Source organism: Mauremys mutica, chromosome 1 (assembly GCF_020497125.1).
Source record: "Mauremys mutica isolate MM-2020 ecotype Southern chromosome 1, ASM2049712v1, whole genome shotgun sequence".
In the NCBI taxonomy this organism is placed as follows: domain Eukaryota; kingdom Metazoa; phylum Chordata; order Testudines; family Geoemydidae; genus Mauremys; species Mauremys mutica.
Window position 1 is genome coordinate 88,156,084 of NC_059072.1, and position 19,634 is coordinate 88,175,717.

General features: G+C 47.2%; 1 protein-coding gene across 1 annotated transcript in view; it reads left to right on the plus strand.

Annotated features, from left to right (window-relative positions):
* The window catches only part of LOC123343831 (solute carrier family 23 member 1-like), a 64,054-nt gene that overhangs the window by 30,011 nt on the left and 14,409 nt on the right, over positions 1-19,634 (plus strand). The window contains exons 5-8 of the mRNA XM_044979267.1: positions 619-800; positions 14,549-14,669; positions 15,943-16,099; positions 16,374-16,627. Of these exons, the coding sequence (XP_044835202.1) occupies positions 619-800; positions 14,549-14,669; positions 15,943-16,099; positions 16,374-16,627 (714 nt within the window). The remainder of the gene's footprint in view (positions 1-618; positions 801-14,548; positions 14,670-15,942; positions 16,100-16,373; positions 16,628-19,634) is intronic.

Consider the following 19,634-nt stretch of genomic DNA (forward strand, 5'->3'; position numbering starts at 1 on the left):
GGGCCTGACTCTGCAAACCTTGACTCATGCGAGTCTGTGTCTGCAGGCTCAGGGCCCTGATCAGGACCTGACTAGAAATGAGTTAGGTGGGTGTGCATTCGAGTTCCCCAGGAGGTGCTTTGGCAGAGCCGGGGCAAAATCCAAGGCTAGAACAGTGGAGTTGGTTGATCAGGACTAAGGTGCTGGAAGAGCTGGGTTAGGGACACTTGTGCTGTATCTGACCCTTGGTCAATGCCAGTAATAGTAATTACTACGTAATTTCCCTTTTTTATGAACACTAACCTGTACTCAAAGTCTTTAATAAAGGATGGGTGGATGCCTGGTTGACTTGGTTCTGTTTAGAGCTCGTGGCTTCTGACAATCCAGCTCCCCTTGGACAGCTGGCAATTAGGGAGGTAGAATCAGAGGAGGTAAGTCAGGGGGAGAGTTAATGGGCCTGCATTCCTGTTTGAGTGTTGCCCTCCAAGCCGGCTCCCATTGAAATCTGTGGAAAGACTCCCCCTGGCTTCAGTGGGAGCTGAATCAGGCCCATAAAGTGCTTTTGAGCCCACCTAACTCAAATGGACTAACTCAGAAAGAAGCCTTTAAATCTCTGCTTTCTTTCCCTCTGTTTTTCAGCTGCAGGGCGCCATCATGGTTGCTTCCTGTTTCCAAATCTTTGTTGGATTTTCTGGCCTGATTGGATTTCTGCTGCGATTCATCGGTCCTTTGACCATCGCCCCAACCATAACCTTGGTTGCGCTGCCTCTCTTCAACTCTGCAGGAGATGAGGCTGGCTCACACTGGGGCATATCAGCCATGTAAGTAACACTTCACCTTGGTGAAACTGGGGGCAGATTATGGGATAAATAGTCTAAATCTGAAATTGGATCAGGTATTACAAGATGGTGGGGAAATGGCCATTGGATTCTAAATGCACTGTTAGTTAAGTGCTGACAGGGTACTGAGTGTTGCACAAGACACCAATGGTAACACAGACCCTGCCCCAAAGAGATTATAGCCTTTACACTTACCCAGGGTACATCTACACTACAGGATTATTCCGATTTTACAGAAACCGGTTTTGTAAAACAGATTGTATAAAGTCGATTGCACGCGGCCACACAACGCACATTAAATCGGTGGTGTGCATCCATGGTCCGAGGCTAGCGTCGATTTCCGGAGCGTTACACTGTGGGTAGCTATCCCGAAGCTATCCCATAGTTCCTGCAGTCTCCCCCGCCCCTTGGAATTCTGGGTTGAGATCCCAGTGCCTGATGGGGCAAAAATCATTGTCACGGGTGGTTCTGGGTACAGCCTCACCCCTCCCTCCGTGAAAGCAGCAGACAACTGTTTCGCGCCTTTTTTCCTGTGTGAACTGTGCAGACGCCATACCATGGCAAGCATGGACCCTGCTCAGCTCAATACCACAATCGTGGACATTTTAAACACCTCGCGCATTCTCGTGCAGTCTATGCTGAACCAGGACCTGCAAAGCCAGGCGAGGAGGAGGCGGCTACGGCAGCGCGGCGATGAGAGTGATGAGGATATGGACACAGAAGTCTCTCAAACCGCGGGCCCCTGCACTTTGGGGATCCTGATGGTAATGGGGCAGGTTCTAGCCATTGAATGCCGATTTTGGGCCCGGGAAACAAGCACAGACTGGTGGGACCGCATTGTGTTGCAGGTGTGGGACGATTCGCAGTGGCTGCGAAACTTTTGCATGCGTAAGGGCACTTTCATGGAACTTTGTGACTTGCTTTCCCCTGCCATGAAACGCCATAATACCAAGATGAGAGCAGCCCTCACAGTGGAGAAGCGAGTGGCAATAGCCCTCTGGAAGCTTGCAACGCCAGACAGCTACCGGTCAGTCGGGAATCAATTTGGAGTTGGAAAATCTACTGTGGGGGCTGCTGTGATGCAAGTAGCCAAAGCAATCATTAAGCTGCTGCTGCGAAAGGTTGTGACTCTGGGAAACGTGCAGGCCATAGTGGATGGCTTTGCTGCAATGGGATTCCCTAACTGTGGGGGGGCAATAGATGGAACCCATATCCCTATCTTGGCACCGGAGCACCAGGGCACCCAGTACATAAACCGCAAGGGGTACTTTTCCATGGTGCTGCAAGCACTGGTGGATCACAAGGGACGTTTCACCAACATCCACGTGGGATGGCCAGTGAGGGTTCATGACGCTCACGTCTTCAGAAGCACTACTCTGTTTAAATGGCTTCAGCAAGGAATTACTTCCCAGAACAGAAAATAACAGTTGGGGATGTTGAAATGCCTGTAGTTATCCTGGGGGACCCAGCCTACCCCTTGATGCCATGGCTCATGAAGCCATACACAGGCAGCCTGGACAGTGGTCAGGAGCTGTTCAACTACAGGCTGAGCAAGTGCAGAATGGTGGTAGAATGTGCCTTTGGCCATTTAAAGGGACGCTGGCACACATTACTGACTCGCTCAGACCTCAGCCAAACCAATGTCCCCTTTGTTATTGCTGCTTGCTGTGTTCTCCACAATCTCTGTGAGAGTAAGGGGGAGACATTTATGGCGGGGTGGGAGGCTGAGGCAAATCACCTGGCCGCTGATTACGCGCAGCCAGACACCAGGGAGATTAGAAGAGCACACCAGGAAACGGTGCGCATCAGAGAAGCTTTAAAAACGAGCTTCATCACTGGCCAGGGTAGGGTGTGACTGCTGTGTTTGTTTCCCCTTGATGAACTCCCACCCCCCTTGATTGACTCATTCCCTGTAAGCAACCCACCCTCCCCTTCGATTACAGCTTGCTTATGGAAATAAAGTCACTATAGTTTAAAAATCATGTATTCTTTATTAATTCATTATAAAAAGAGGAAGAGAACTGAGAAGGTAGCCCGGGTGTGGTTTGGGAGGAGGATAGGAGGGATGGAAAAGCCCACAAAAAAATTTCACAGTGATGACAGCCTTCTGGTTGGGCTGTCCACGGGGGTGGAGTGGGCGGGTGCACGGAGCCTCCCCCCACGCGTTCTTACACGTCTGGGTGAGGAGGATGTGGAACATGGTGAGGGGTGAGGGTGGTTATACAGGGGCTGCAGCGGCACTCTGTGATCCTGCTGCCGTTCCTGAAGCTCCACCAGACGCCGGAGCATGTCAGTTTGATCACGCAGCAGCCCCAGAGTTGCATCCCGCCACCGCTGATCTTCCTGCCGCCACCTCTGATCTTCCTGCCGCCACCTCTCATCTCGGGTGTCCCTCCTGTCCTCACGTTCACTGGCATCTTTCCTGTAATTTGATACCACCTCCTTCCACTCATTCAGATGAGCTCTTTCCTTGCGGTTTACTTCCATTATATCTGAGAACATCTCGCGTCTTCTTTTTCCTCCGCCTTATCTGAGCTAGCCTTTGGGATGGAGTAGGGAGGCTTGAAAAATTTGCAGCTGCATGAGGGAGGGAAAAAAGGGAGAGAAGTATTTTAAAAAGATACATTTTACAGAACAATGGTTATACTCTTTCACAGTGAACAGTATATTCACCTTACATAGCACATGTGATTTCACTACAAGGTAGCATTTTGCATCTTAATATTGAGTGCCTGCGGCTCTGGTGTTACAGATCTCACAGACACAGGTCTGGGCATCAGAATCCAGCTTGCATGCGGCCATGGTAAGCCACTGTCTTTCGGCTTCTGCAGTGCTTTACCCCTCCCCCCACCGCATGGCGGGTACCATGAAAGCTGCTAATCGTAGAAGCGGCATGTTTTTGGACCTGCACCGGACCTTCCGTTTGCTTCTTTTGTTTTCTGGTAGGCTCGTCTGAGCAACTTAACTTTCACTCTGCACTGCACTGAGTCCCTGCTATAGCCTTTTTCCATCATAGCCTTGGAAATTCTTTCAAATACTTTTTCATTTCGTCTTTTGGAATGCAGTTCTGTTAGCACTGAATCCTCTCCCCATATAGCGATCAGATCCAGTACCTCCCGTGTAGTCCATGCTGGAGCTCTTTTTTGATTCTCAGGAGACTGCATTGTTACCTATGCAGATGAGCTGTGCGTGGTCACCTGTGCTGATGAGCTCTCCACGCTGGGCAAGCAGGAAATGAATTTCAAAAGTTCGCAGGGCTTTTCCTGTGTGCCTGGCCAGTGCATCCGAGTTCAGATTGCTGTCCAGAGCGGTCAGTGGTGCACTGTGGGATACCGCCCGGAGACCAATACCATCAATTTGTGGCCACACTAACCCTATCCGATATGGTAATACCAATATTAGCGCTACTCCTCTCATTGGGGAGGAGTACAGAAACCGGTTTAAAGAGCCCTTTATATCGATATAAAGGGCCTTGTAGTGTGGACGGGTGCGGCATTAAATCGGTTTAACACTGCTAAAATCGGTTTAAAAGCCTAGTGTAGACCAGGCCACAAACAGAAAATGTATTTGATTTTTAAAACTCCACATCAGTAATAAACATATTGTCATTTTTGTTTGGCATCTTCAATATGCAAATGCTCTCACAGTTGTTATGTTATATGTGTGTATATATATGTATGTATTACCCACAAAAACTACATTAAAAGAACATTACTAAGGTTGCAAAGTCAAGCAGTCAGAAGTTAGGAAATGCCAGAATTAAGGTTGCCTGTGCAACCTTAATTCAGCCCCCTTGTTCGTATGCATTATGAGAGTATTCAATTCCACAATCCTTGGAGGGGGAGGGAATACCAAAGAAACCCAGCACAGTAGCTTTTATCTTCAAAATGGGAAACCACATAAAATGAGGAATCTAGTTAAACAGAAATTAAAAGGAACAGTCATGAATGAAATGCCTGCAAGCTGCATGAAAACTAGTTAAAAACACCATAATAGAGGCTCATGCTAAATGTATACCCAATTTTTCTAAATAAATAGTAAAAGTATTAAGTGCCACATGTCTACACAGAGTAAAAGAGGTTAAGGGTTAAGAGACATCCCTTAAAATGGGAAGACAAATCTTAGTGTGGAAAATAGAAAGAGGCATAAACTCTGGCAAGTCAAGTGTAAAAGTATAATTAGGCAGGCAAAAAAGAAGTTGAAAAGCAACTAGCAAAAGACACAAAAACTAAAACCAACAAACTTTTAAGTACATCAGAAGCAGGAAGCCTGCCAAGCAGTCAGTGGGGCCACTGGACTATAGAGGTGCTAAACCGAACACACAAGGAAGACAAGGCTGTTGTGGGAAAGCTAAATGAATTCTCTGCATTAGTTTTCATGGCAGAGGATGCGAGGAAAATTCTCATACCTGAGCCATTCTTGTTAGATGACAAATCTGAGGAACTGCCTCAGATTGAGGTGTTAACAGAGGAGGTTTTGGAACACATTGATAAACTAAACAATAATAAGTCACCAGAACCAGATGAGTAGTCACCCAAGAGTTCTGAAGGAACTTAAATACAAAACTGCAGAACTACTAACTGTTGTATGTAACCTATCACTTAAATCAGGCTCTGTAACAGATAACTGGAGGATACCTAAGGTAATGCTGATTTTTAAAAAAGGGATCCAGAGGTAAGCCTAACTTCAGTACTGGGCAAACTAGTTGAACCTATAGTAAAGAACAGAAGTATCCGATACCTAAATGAACATAGTATGTTGGGGAAGAATCAACACAATTTTTGTAAAGGAAAATCATGCCTCACCAGTCTAACAGAATTCTTTGAAGGTGTCAGCAAGCATGTAATGGTGATCCAGTGGATATAGTGCACTTAGATTTTTGGAAAAACTTTCACAAGTTCCCACACCAAAGGCTCTTAAGCAAAGTAAGCAGTTATGGGATAATAGGGAAAACCTTCTCATGGATCAGTAACTGGTTAAAAGCCATGAAACAAAGGGTAGGAATAAATGGTTGGTTTTCACAGTGGACAGAGGTTAATAGCAGGGTCCTCCAAGATTCTGTAGTGGAACCAGTGCTGTTCCACATATTCATAAATGATCTGGAAAAGGCAGTAAACAGTGAGGGGACAAAGTTTGCAGATGATACAAAATTACTCAAAATAGTTAAGTTCAAAGCTGAGTTCGAAGAGTTACAAAGGGAAAAGTGGGTGACTGGGTAACAAAATGGCAAATTGAAATTCAGTGTTGATAAATGCAAAGTACTGAACATTGGAAAACATAATCCTAACAATCCATACAAAATGATGGTGTGTAAATGAGCTTTTACCGCTCAAGAAAGAGATCTTGGAGTCATTGTGGATAGTTCTCTGAAAACATCTGCTCAATGTGCAGCAGCTGTCAAAAAAGTGAACAGAATGTTAGGAGCCATTAGGAAAGGGATAGATAATAACGCAGAAAATATCATAATGCCACTATATTTAGCATTATGCCCACAGTTTGAATACACAGTTTGAATGGTAGCACCATCTCAAAAAAATATATTGGAATTGGAAAAAGTAGAGAGAGAGGCAACAAAATGATTAGTGATGTGCAACAGTTTCCATACAAGGAGAGATTTAAAAGACGGGGACTGTTCATCCTAGAAAAAAGAAAACTAAGGAGATATGATAGAGATCTATAAAATCATGAATGCGGTGAAGAAAGTGAATAAGAAAGTGTTATTGATCCCTTCATATAACACTGGAACCAGGGCTCACCCAGTGAAATTAATAGGCAGAAGAAAGTATTTCACATAATGCACAGTCAGCCTGTGGAACTCATTGCCAGGGGATGTTTTGAAGGCCAAAAGTATAACTGGGTTAAAAAAAGAATTAGATAAGTTCCTGGAGGACAGGTCCAACAATGGCTATTAGCCAAAATGGTGAGGGATGCAACCCCATGCTCTGGTGTCCCTAGACTGGCTGCCAGAAGCTGGGACTGGACAACAGAGGATGGATCACTCTATAATTGCCCTGTACTTTTCATTACCTCTGAAGCATCTGATGATGGCCACTGTAGGAAGACAAAACACTGGGCTTGATGGACAATTGGTCTAAGCTAGTATGGCCGTTCTTATGATCACAATTTTTTTTTCCCATAGGAACCTGCCTCATTCATTGTACAGGATGGTGCTCACTTAACGAGCAGCTATTCAATATTGTGTTGTCTTCTCATTGTTCAATAGTGTGGCCCTAGTCTTTATTTCCTGCACGCTATTTAAGCCCTACTCTGCAGAGAGAATTATTTATTTCCCTGTGGACTTTTCTGTGGAGCTCATCACTACAGTATCTGAGTGTTTCACAAATTCTCATGGATCTATTTTCACTACACCCCGGTGAGATGAGGGGCTGTTACCCCCATTTTATGGCTGGGGAACTAAGGCCCAGAGAGATCAAATTAAAAAGTGTCCACTAAGTCTGGGTTCCAAATTTGAGACACCTAGGACTAGATACAGGTCCCAGTGACTTCAGTTGTAGCTGTGATTGCTCAGCATTTCTGCAAAACAAACCTTGGGATCTCAAGTCAGGGAGAGCACAAAATGCCGCCCCCCGAATTCTGCCTAGGGCACCAGAAACTCTGGCACCGCTCCTGGTGGGGAGGCCTTTAGCTTTGGGCAGGTGGAGACCCACCTGTCCCAGATCTACACCTTCCAACTTCTGCAACCATTGTAGAAAGGAATCCTACAGACAACAGCCCTGATTCATCCCCAGAATACGTCCACCCTGTGCACTGAATGAGGCTGGGGTCCTATGGAAAAAAAAGAGCATGTGATCATGTGACTATAGGCTGTATCATAACGCATATGCACTAGGGGCAGGGGTGGCTCCAGGCCCCAGCACGCCAAGCGTGTGCTTGGGGCAGCAAGCCGTGGGGGGCGCTCTGCCGGCGCCGGAGGGTCTCCTGGTCCCGCAGCTTCGGAGGACCTCCCGCAGGCATGCCTCTGTGGGAGGTCCGCCGAAGCCGCGGGACCAGTGGACCGTCCGCAGGCAAGCCGCGGAAGGCAGCCGGCAAGCCACCCTCGCGGCGCTGACAGAGCACCCTCCGCGGCTTGCCGCCCCGTGCTTGGGGCGGCAAAATTCCTAGAGCTGCCCCTGACTAGGGGGCTGAATTAAGGTTGTGAAGGCAGCCTTACTGCTGGCATTTCCTAACTTCTAAGTGCTTAAATTTACAATCTTAATGTTTTAATATTCTGCCCTGCCCCCTCAACCTGTCCCTGTCTCTTCCCCACCCCTGGCTCCTTGTTTCCGTCCCATTCACCTAGCCAGTATCAGGCGCCACTCCTCAGGATTCTCATCCGAGGCCCAGTCTCCTTGCCTAGCTAGTCTTAGTCCCCTCACGCCTGGCTCTTTGTCTCTCTCCCTCGTGTGCACAAACTGGCTCTGTCCTAGTTTCTCTCCGCAGGGTCCTCATCCAATCTGTCCCGCCCATACCTCCTCCTCCCCATCCTTGTCCCAGCCAGTCCTAGTTCTCCCTGCATAGCCCAGATCCTTGTTAGATCTGCCCCCTCCCCCCGCCCCACACACACACTCCAGTTCCCCAGGCAGGGGTGAAAGTAAGTTAAAGGATTTACCAGTACGCCGGAGTCCTGGGCAGAGGTGTGGCCTCAACCAGAAGAGGCGGGGCCTCAACCGGAAGAGGCGTCCCTTTAAATCAAGATTTAAGGCCCCAGGGCTCTGGCTGTGGCTGGGAGCCCTGGGGCCTTTAAATCACCCTTGGAACTACCAGCTGCAGAGGCGGCTGGGAGCCCTGGGGCTCAGAGGCAATTTAAAGGGCCCGGGGCTCTGGCCGCTGCTACTGCAGTGGAACTCCAGGCCCTTTAAATTGCCGACGGAGCCCTGCTGCCAGAGCCCTGGGGTAGCGGCGTCAGGGCTTGGGCGGCACTTTAAAGGACCGGGGCTCCCCGCAGCAGCAGGAGTCTCGGGCCCTTTAAATAGCCGCCCGAGCCCAGCTGCCGGAGCCCCGGGGTAGTGGTGGCAGGGCTCCCATGGGGATTTAAAGGGCCAGGGGTTCTGGTTGCTGCAGGGAGCCCTGGGCCCTTTAAAGCGCTGCCCGAGCCCCGCTGCTGCTACCCCAGGGCTCTGGCAGTGGGGCTCAGGAGGTGATTTAAAGGGCCCTGGGCTCCAGTCACTGCAGGGAGCCCCGGGCCCTTTAAATCGCCAGCCTGGGGAAGCCGGTTGGGTCTGGCACGACATACCGTACCAGCCCCCTACCCGCTTACTTTCACCTCTGCCCCAAGGTATGGCTCTTGTCCCCTCTGCGATCGCATCAGATGGCTTCCTCCTCCATAGTGCCTGGATGCCAGCAGGGGGTGGGTGGGGGAGGGCTCACTGAGAGTACAGGAGAGACAGGCTCCCTTCTCTCCAATCTGGTGCCTAGCTTCACCCTGGCCCAGAACAGCTGGGAGCATCCTTTTCAGGGCAAATCTATCTTTGTTCCTGTACGCCTAGGTGAAAGCTTGCTCTGTGCGAATGGTGCATATGCTGTCAGGTCAGCACAAGGAGCTGAGAGAGGCTGGAGCATGTTCAGTGAGGATATAATCAAATAACTTTCTAATGAGCATATGCAGACTGTAATCTTTTCCCCCCAAAGGCTAATAACTTGGCTACATTTGGGTGGATTTTCACAGGACGGCAAAAGGCACATTCCTGACCCAAAGGCCAAATTTCAAGTCCCTGCTCCAAAGCATGGTTGTGCTAGAGCTGTTCAAAGATCAGGCCCTCAGAACTTTTTACTATGGGTAAAACAACTTAGTTTCCCTAGGCTCATTCTTGGAAATGGCTGATCTGTTTTGGCTGAAATTTTTCAAACATAGGCATCCTGAGTCAGACAACCAGCATGCAAAACTTCAGCCTGAATGACTGTAGGTTGTTTTCAGTTGCTTATAAAACTTGGCCAGTCTTATAATAGGAGGTGTTGGGTAACCTTAACAGGCAGTGCTACCAGCCCCACCTAAAATACTATTTATCAAACAATTCATAAACCTGCCAACAATCTTCATTGGTTCAAGTGCACAAAAGAAGTCCATGAACAAAAGGGCAGATATGCTGGGTTCTGTAGCTTTAGAAATTGGGGGAAAAGAAACCAGTGTCTGTGAGAGCTTTTCATGTCTAACCAGTTATTCAATGCTCTGACTGTGTCGTGGCATATTTTTATATGGTAACAAGTACAGCGGTTCCTGTATGTGCTTTAAATATCTTCCTTATCTTCAGTGTTTTAGCTACACAGTTTATCTCTTAGAAAACCTCTTCATCTCATTACATCCGTGCACTTCATAGTTCTTAGAACAGGGGTCGGCAACCTACGGCACGTGTGCCAATGGTGGCACGTGAGCTGATTTTTAATGGCATGCTGAGGTCCTGGCCGCCTGCCCTGCTCAGCCCACTGCTGGCCTGGGTGAAGGGAACCCCAGGCCGATAGCAGGCTGAGCGGAGCCGGCAGCTGAGACCCCAGCTGGCAGGAGCTGGCGGCCGGAACCCCAGACTGGAACCTCAGCCTGCTGCCAGCCCAGGGTCCCGTCTGCCGGTCTCGCTCAGCCCGCTGCTGGCCTGGATGGATGGAATCCCGGACCGGCAGTGGGCTGAGTGGGGCCAGCAGTTGGAACCCCGGCTGTCAGGAGCCGGCAGACGGAACTCCAGACCGGCAGCGGGCTGAACCGCTGAGCCGGCTGCTGTTCTGGGGTCCTGGCCGCCGGCCCCACTCAGCCGCCGCTGCTCTGAGGTTCCGGTGCCGGCCCCTTGCCAGCCAGGGTCCTGGCTGCCAGGACCCCGGCTGGCAAGGGGCCGGCAGCCGGAACCTAGAAGTGAAAGTAAGGCAGAGCGTGCACGCTCGGAGCCGGCCAATGCTGGGGCACTCCGGTGCGGCTGGAGGCACGGCGCAGGGCGCGCTCCCAACTGGGATCCTGCTGGCTGCCGGAACCCTCTGGCAGGCTTGCGCTGGCGGCCCCGTGCACCAGCCTAAGCAGCAGGCAGTCAGGCAAGGGAAAGGGGCCGGCGGGAGGTGCAGTGGAGGTGTCCGCGTCCCAGCCTGTCCTGCTGCCCCTCTCTCGCCACTCTGGCTGGATACCAGGGCACTACAGGCACATGCCGGCCCTGCGGCGTGCACAGCTGTGGCCCCTTGGGGAGAAGGGGAAGGGGAAGGGAGCACTGCCTCCTATTTGCCTGCAGATGCAGTGCCCCCACACAGCTGGCCCACAGCTCCCTTGGCAGGAACAGGAACAGCGTGGGGCAGGGACCCGTCCACCATCCAGGTAACCTGGCTGCAGCCAGGACTGTCCCAAGCCAGCCGCAAGCCCCCCCCCAGGACTTCCCCCCTATACACACACCCCAACCCCCTGCCCTGAGCCCCTCATGCCACCCAACTCTGACTCCTGCACCCCCCCATGCTCCCAGCCCTGACTCCCGCATCATCCACATCCCCATCTCCTGCCCTGAGCCCCCTGCACCCCAACCCCCTGCCCTGAGTGCTCCCCCCCACATCCATACATCCCCAGCCCCTGAGCTCCTCCCCCCAAGGGGGGTTGCAATATGACAGTACCTGTAAGAAATTTAAGTTACTGTCACCCCTGCTGGAACCCCGGACCAGCAATGGACTGAGCGGAGCCAGCGGTGGGCTGAGCGGCTCATCCCACTGCTGGTCAGGGGTTCTGGCCGCCGGCCCCGCTCAGCCCACTGCCAGCCTGGGGTACTGGCAGCCAGCCCAGGGCTCTGCTCCTGGCCTCGACCCAGCGCTCTTCAGTCACCCCCTGCTGAAGCCCACATTGGAAAACTCAGCAAGGAAAAGCGAGGGCAAAGATCACACTAAACTGATAAGATCTGCATTTTAATTTTATTTTAAATGAAGCTTCTTAAATATTTTAAAAACCTTATTTACTTTACATGCAACAATAGTTTATGTATATAATATAGATTTATAGAGTGAGACCTTCTAAAAACATTAAAATGTATTACCGGCATGCGAAACCTTAAATTACAGTGAACTTGGCACACCACTTCTGAAAGGTTGCCTATGCCTGGCTTAGAACATTATTACATTTATTGCAGTGACGCAGCTAAACTAGGCAATGCCAACTGTGTGGAGGCAAACCAAGACAAAAGAGAGAATTTTGAATTTTTAGAACTTTATAAGGGAAAACACAAAGATTATAGCAGAAGCATAAATAATATAGAATATTACTGAGTACTGACTTATATTAATAAACTATAAGTTACCAACACATTAAGCTTTGCAAGCTTGTAAACGCTACTCTTCCTTTGTGCAGTTAATAACAAATGCATTGTTATTACCAAGAACAAAGGAAATTACTTAATATACTGTGTCATTTCGACAAAGAATCAACTTATCCTCTCCTTGGTTCTAAGTCCAGCTCCACTCCTGCTGTCCTATCCTTTGCGTCTCTTTGGCTTGAAGTGCTCCTTAGATTCGATGTTCCTGGGGCTGTCCCTCTCTTCGCTGAGTTTTTCCGCAAGAGGGGTTTCTTCACCTAGTGGCCCTCACTTGTCCAGTAGGTGCCTTTGACCTGTGTTCCTTCAATAGATGTTCAAACAGTCCTTCTCTCTGTTCATTTACTTTAGGTCCTTTGCGGGTCGGCTTCTCGTGTACTGTTTTCAGGATCTTTTTAATCTAACACAGCTTCTGATCAATTCCCTGTTCCACCCATTATATTTCCTTTCAGTTCTTTCCCTTGAGTCGCTCTCTCCAGTACGGCTGTAGATTTTATTTCCCACTACTTCCCATTTCGAATAGTGTCGCTCGCTTATCCAGTTCAATTGTTTTCTGCTTCTACCGACTTGAGAAACCTCTCCTAGTTTTCCTTCTTCTCATTTCCAAGTCCCCTACTTCTATTCTTTTGTTCTCTTATTTTATCACCTCACCTCCTACCAAGCTCCAGTTCATCTGCTAACTCAGTGGCTAGATTTTTCTCCTTCTCCAACAGCTTGTCTCAACTGCCTCCCCTTCCACCATCATCTGAGCCCTGCCGCAGCTTGAACTACTGACCCTTTGGCTATTCCCTTCCCAGACCAGCATTTGATGCTGCTGCATCACAGCTGCAGGTCCTAATAGCACCTCAATCATTCAACTGCAGGAGGTGCTACTGCTGGGGCCAGGTAATGTTATGACTCCCCACTGATTCCTATCTGGAATCATCCCTTCATTTTACATACATTAAATTTGGGTATAAAAAACTGCATGGCTCTTCACAGGTTTAACTAACACACCGTAACAGAATGTCTTCATCTGTCTACCAGCATATCCCATCTGCTCAGCACCTGTTTGATAAATATCTTTGTTTGTTCATTCTCATCTAATTGGGAAAGCTTTGGCCTACAAGGTTGTTTGTCCCATTGGAGAATTAGCTGCATAAATCCAGCCGTGCAGGTCACACTGCAGAAAACATCTATAAATGGGCAGACCCCATTCAGTCACAAATACAGACCTAAAAATGGGAAATCAAACTAAATTCACTCGCTGAAGAAAAACGATAACCAGGTAGAGCCTACGGACACTTGGTTTTCATTCTTGTGTTTCTTTCAAAACAAGAATTTGCACAGGTATTATTAGACCATCTGGATGTGATGTCAGAACTGGGCCATATCTGCCTGTGGTGGGAAATTGAAAGCCTGAAATTTCTGTCTTGACTGATCCTTTTCTCCTTTCCATATGGGTTCACTTTGCCATTTAAAAAAGATTGACACGGAATAAACTTTAAATCATGAAACTAATAGTGAAAATAGTGGCACCCAAGAATAATTTCCTATACAGCCTGCCTGGACATAACTGATCTCTCTATTCTGCCTCTATTCTATTCAACATCACATTTAAGCTTCTGGCAGATGTGTCATACTCGGTGGTTCATTGTCTGTAATTATGTTTGGCTGGTTTTTGAGGCCAAAAAAATCAGAATTGAAAAAAAACCCGCAACAAAACCATATTTAAAATATAACCAAAGGCTCATTTCAATCTCAACTTGGGTATGTGTCTTCCGATGACACTAAGAGTATGTCCACAGTGGGGTGGATGGTATAATTTACATCTCAAGGTGACATATCCATGCTAAAAATAGAAGTGTAGTCATGGTGGTGCAGCAGTGGGAGGAGCTAGCCACCTCATGTACGGTCCTGTCTGAGATCCTAGGTATGTATTCAGGCAGCTAGCCTCTCCCACTGCTCACACCACTGCAGCACTACATGTCTGTTTTTAATGTGCTCGCTCAAATGGCTCAGTGTCTTCTTGAGCTGGGATTTACGCAGTTTGAGCACCAGTGCAGACATGCGCTTAGAGCAGGGGTCCCCAACCCATTGCCCGTGGGGGCATCTAAATGCGCCCGCGACCTGGCTGGCGATCGAGCATCCGCCAAAATGCCGCCGAAATTCGGTGGCATTTCGACAGCGATGCCTCTGGATGACGCCGCTTGCCGCTGACAAGCGACGTCATCCAGAGGTGTCGCCGCCGCTGAATTTCGGCATCATTTCAGCAGATGTTCAACCGCTGCCATGGTCCTTCATCTGGCACCCGCCAGACAAAAAGGTTGGGGACCACTGGCTTAGAGCCTTATTGTCAGAAGTGCTTTGAAATCAGTTGGAGCTGAAGATGCTCAGAACTTCTGAAAGTTGGGTCCTCCGAGTGTGATAAAGCAAACGAGGCAGTTGTTCTTTTGCCCAGATAATCTCTCTCTTTTTCTTGTCTCATTCCAGGGCCATTTTCTTCATAGTTCTGTTCTCTCAGTACCTGAAAAATGTGCCTGTGCCACTGCCATCTTACCAAGGATCCAAGAAGTGCCACTTCTCTAAGGTCTACCTCTTCCAGATCTTCCCCGTGAGTTATCATTTTTGGACTTGGGTGACCAGATGATCCACTTTTATGAGACGTGGACTAAATCATGTTCAGTTTAGACACCCAAACAATCCTATTCCCATTCACTTCCACTGGAGTCAGTGAGATTACTTGGGTGAGTAACTGCTCCCCATTGGGAGTAAGAGCTTCACAGTTTGTCTCCTACTATGTTTTGCATTTGGTTTAGTCTGTTAGAAACTCATTTTTGTGGTAGAAACCCCCAAAGAGCAGGTGTTTTTATCCTGGTCGTGTAAGTGCCCAAAGATAGGGCCATCTTTGCAACCATGCACAGTGAAAATAGGTGCTTCCTACTTCTTGACTCAAGATATCTGGTCACCAGACTGTGGACACTGGCCCTTACCAGTAACTGATGACCCCGACTGGTCTGTACCACAAACCAAGGGCACTTCTATTTCTTTCTAAAACAATGGTCAGCAGCAGTTCATTGCCATGACTGTGCTCACAAGACTGATGTTTTTACCAAGTCTGAGTAATGATGTAATGCACTGCAGTGTAGCTAAGGATTCTGGGAGTCTGTTCCAAGGTGGTGATGGTAAGCCTGACTAGTAGCCACTTGTCAGTATTCACAGCTGCTTCCAACAAAACTTTCTGGATAACAGGGAAAATTGGATTCTCCAGTGCAGTGGTTCTCAACCTGAGGTTAATGTATCCCTGTGGGTTCGCAGAGGTCTTCCAAGGGGACCTAGATATTTGCCTAGTTTTACAACAGGCTACATAAAAAGCACTAGCTAAATCAGTACAAACTAAAATTTCATACAGACAATGACTTGTTTATATTGCTCTAAATACTATACACTTGAAATGTAAGTACAATATTTATATTCCAATTGATTTCTTTTAGAATTAGATGGTAAAAATGAGAAAGTCAGCAAATTTTCAGTAATAGTGTGGCTGGGACACTTTTGTATTTTTATGTCTAATTTTGTAAACAAGTAGTTTTTAAGTGAGGTGAAACTTGGGAGTACGCAATTCAAATCAGTTACAGTAGTCTGGAAAGGTTGAGAGCCACTGCTCCAGTGAAGCTTCTAAACCAGACAAAAACCTGCAGGAGGCGGGGAGACTCTGCCATGTCACCTTCATCTTATTGAATGAACAAGCAAATGGGGGAACAAAAAGAGAATACGCTTTCAGAATGCAGTGGGGGCCTTGTCTGTCTGTGCTCCAGGAGGCAGAGTACTTCTATTAAGGAAATAGGATGGCCATTAATCAGAATGCACTTTATGTGACTGTCTAGGTTCTTCTTGGCCTCGCCATTACTTGGCTGATATGTTTTGCACTCACTGTTACCAATGTCTTCCCCTCGGATGCTGCAGTTTATGGCTATCTGGCTCGGACTGACATCAAAGGAGATGTTCTGTCCCAAGCACCCTGGTTCCGGTTCCCGTACCCAGGTATAGTTGTAGTAGCATGTTGCGAATTATTTATTATTCCTTCTCATTGTTTTTCCCAGTGTTGCTTTGTGTGTATCCTTTTTGCTTTTAAGGATCTTTTGAATGACAGTGGAAAATGAGGACACTGAGGAACCCAAATGGTAAAGCTCAGGCAGGGCTGGCCTAGAAACACAGACCCACACTTAGAAAAATCACTAGTGATTTACTCGAATGGATTTTACAGCAAAACTAGCCCCAGTGATCTGACTCGCTCTTTTTTTTTTTTAATTTGCAGGCCAATGGGGAGTTCCAACAATCAGTTTGGCTGGGATATTTGGCATCATAGCTGGAGTGATTTCCTCTATGGTGGAGTCGGTAGGCGATTACTATGCCTGCGCCCGACTGTCTGGTGCCCCGCCCCCTCCGAAGCATGCTATCAACCGTGGAATTGGAGTTGAGGGAATTGGCTGTCTTCTGGCTGGCGCGTGGGGAACAGGGAATGGCACCACTTCTTACAGTGAGAATGTTGGAGCGCTGGGAATCACCCGGGTAAGATTTACTGCAGTGCCACCAGCCCACAGCAATGGAGCGCTGGGTTAGGTCACCGGTATGGAAAAGTGCAATAGTTTTCAAAGGGTGGCTATACTTGTGGTTTTAATAAATATATTGCACACATTTACAACATGTCTTATTGCTGGGTCTATGAAGTGATCTCAGTCCATCTCAAGTACAAATGTCCTCATCACAAAAACCACTACCACATTCATTTCTAATTGGCTCTCAGGGAGATTAAGGCTCAAATGGGTCACGTGACCTGAGCTATTGTTCCATTCCTAGAGGTGGGGCTTGCTCCAGTTTGGGAGAGGCATGTTGTTGGGGTGGTACATGAGAAGCATACATGGTGATTATCTGCTCTGCACTCCTTCTGGGGATAAAGAGAAGCCTTCATGCTGTGAGGCTGGCAATCTGGGACTGTCCCTGAGAGCCAAATTCAACAAAAATATTGTGGAAAAAATGGAAATAAGCAATATATAGTCTTTAAAAACTGCTCATGTTCCATGATGCTTAGAACTAAGCAATGACAGGGATATTAAAGGTGCCACACTTCTTGATAACTACAAATGTCAAGCCATAAGGTTAAGCATTTTTAATCATTTTGAACTGGCACTATTTTCTGTATGGTTTTATTCCCATTCTTATAGAGCGACAAGGTGGGTGAGGTAATAGCTTTTATTGGACCAATCACCAACTTCTGCTGGTGAGAGAGACAAGCTTTCAAGTTTACACAGAGCTTTTCTTCAGGTCAGGGAAAAGTACTCCAAGTGTCACCTTGGACCGACACAGCTATAACTACACTGCATTCTTAAACTCATTTGTGGGTATATATTTCACTTTAGCGGTCAGCTCTGAGTTATTCAGAATATCATGGGATTGATACATCTGACAGCCAATCAGAAAGCTCTGGCGGTGGTGACCACTCTTAAATCATTCATGAACAAATTATGTAATGCTGTCAGGGGAGCTGCATAAGGGAAGTAGAGGCAGAAGTTGGCCAGTCACAAACTAGTTTATTTCACTACATTTTATAAACCCCATGAAGAATCGTCATTTCCACAGATACCAGCTTCTGGTAGCTTTCAGCATAGCTGGTATGTGGGCACATGCATGGAAGGCAGTCTGCTCTGTAACCCAGTGTACACTGTTACTAGACGGTCAATGCAGGGATGTTTCCTATGCATTGGGTAAATGATTCATTAAATGTGTGATTTGTGTATACGTTGTATACAAGGGGTCTATACATATTTGAAAATGTATAAAATGCACTCAAAATATTATCAAGTAGCCCACTTTCCCTCTCTTCATAACCATGATCTAGCTTCAGTGCAGTAATGTCAGCAGCCCTTCTGAGTTAGGGCAGAAATTTCCTTTGGGATCCCATTTCTTGTAAGGTTAGTCAGTTTCACAAATTTGGGGACCACTTGAATTTCGAGACTGATCCAAATCTTTATGAAGTCAGTAGAAAAGCTCTATTGACTTCTGTGGGAGTTGGAGCTGGCCCTTAAAGCATATTTTGAATTTTGATTTTTATGTGTTTATCATTTCACAGGAAATACATCTTTCAGTAATAAATATAGAAACAAGACATCAGTGTCAAGCCATAACTTCTAGCAAAGCATAAACAGGATTTCAGAGTCTTGATGAAGACTTTAGAATCACCTTGCAAACAAACAGTAAACTAGATATGTTTTCACCCCATTAAAATATTCACTTAAGCAAGATAATTGGGCTTCCTTTTCTTTCCCTGACACTATTGAAACAGACTGTTAACAGGCTTTGGAATCAAGCACTCAGACTCATGGCACCAGTGAAGTAGATTCTTGACCTTGGTGTCAGCTTCATACACGGTATAATTTGTCACCTAAGTGTATTAAGCATATTAGGCTTCACCATAATCCTAGTGTGACTGGGGTGTGTGGATGGGCCAGATTGAGTGCCCCACTCAGGGCAGACTGCAAGAAAGAGGGCAGGCAGCAGTTCCTCAAACTGGTAGATTATTCTATACTTGGATTCACCAAGCTAGTAACAATACAGCTTCTGCAGTGCCACACTGGGAAACAAGAGGGCAAACACAGTCCCCTTTAGGCATCCTAGCCCTTGGTTCCCACCTAGACAGCCAAGTAATATTGAGGTTCACCAATCCCAAAGGACCGGACACTTATCCTCAGGTCAATATGAGTCTCAGATCTTACCAATAATCACGCTGATGCCAATCCTTTAGTAACTAAAAACTTAAAGGCTTAATAATAAAAGGAAAAAGAAAGAAGAGAGTTGTAAATGGTTAAAAGATCAATATACATACAAATATGTGTACAGTCCTTAGGTCTGTTTCATAGGAGAGATGGTGAGGCTACTGATTTGTGATAGTCTTTCTGGAATCAATTTAAAGGGTTATAGTCCAATAAGCAGCCCAGGTGTAGAGTCTGTTGGAGTCCTTCCATGCATTTTCCAGGCTATTCCAAATAATAATTGGAAAGATCTCTGTTTTACGACTTTCCCTGTTAAAAGTTTAAGCAGACTACAGATGAAAGGATCTGGCCCAAAGCTTTCCTTTATAGCGCTTCTAAGCAGGCTGACACAACTCCTCACAGAAATTGTCAAAGCAGGGCCTTCCCCTGAGAAAAAATAGACAATGCAGCTCTTTGCTTTGAAACCAATCTCCTATTTCCTATGCATACACAGGTAAGCTATCAGAGGGGTAGCCATGTTAGTATGGTTCTGTAGAAGCAGCAAAGAATCCTGTGGCACCTTATAGACTAACAGACGTTTTGCAGCATGAGCTTTCGTGGGTGAATACCCACTTCTTCGGATGCAAGTTGATTCAAGGAGTTTGAATCAAGGTATCTCTCTCTCCGGAGCAGGCTAGAGAAAGGGAAGAGAGGGGAGGGGTAAGGTTCCTCCTCTGTGAGTTGATCTGTGTTCCCAGGGAGTGTCTTTGAAGGGAGACAGGGGGGAAACAGGGGTGTCCCGGCCCACGTAATTGACCGAGGTGGTGGCA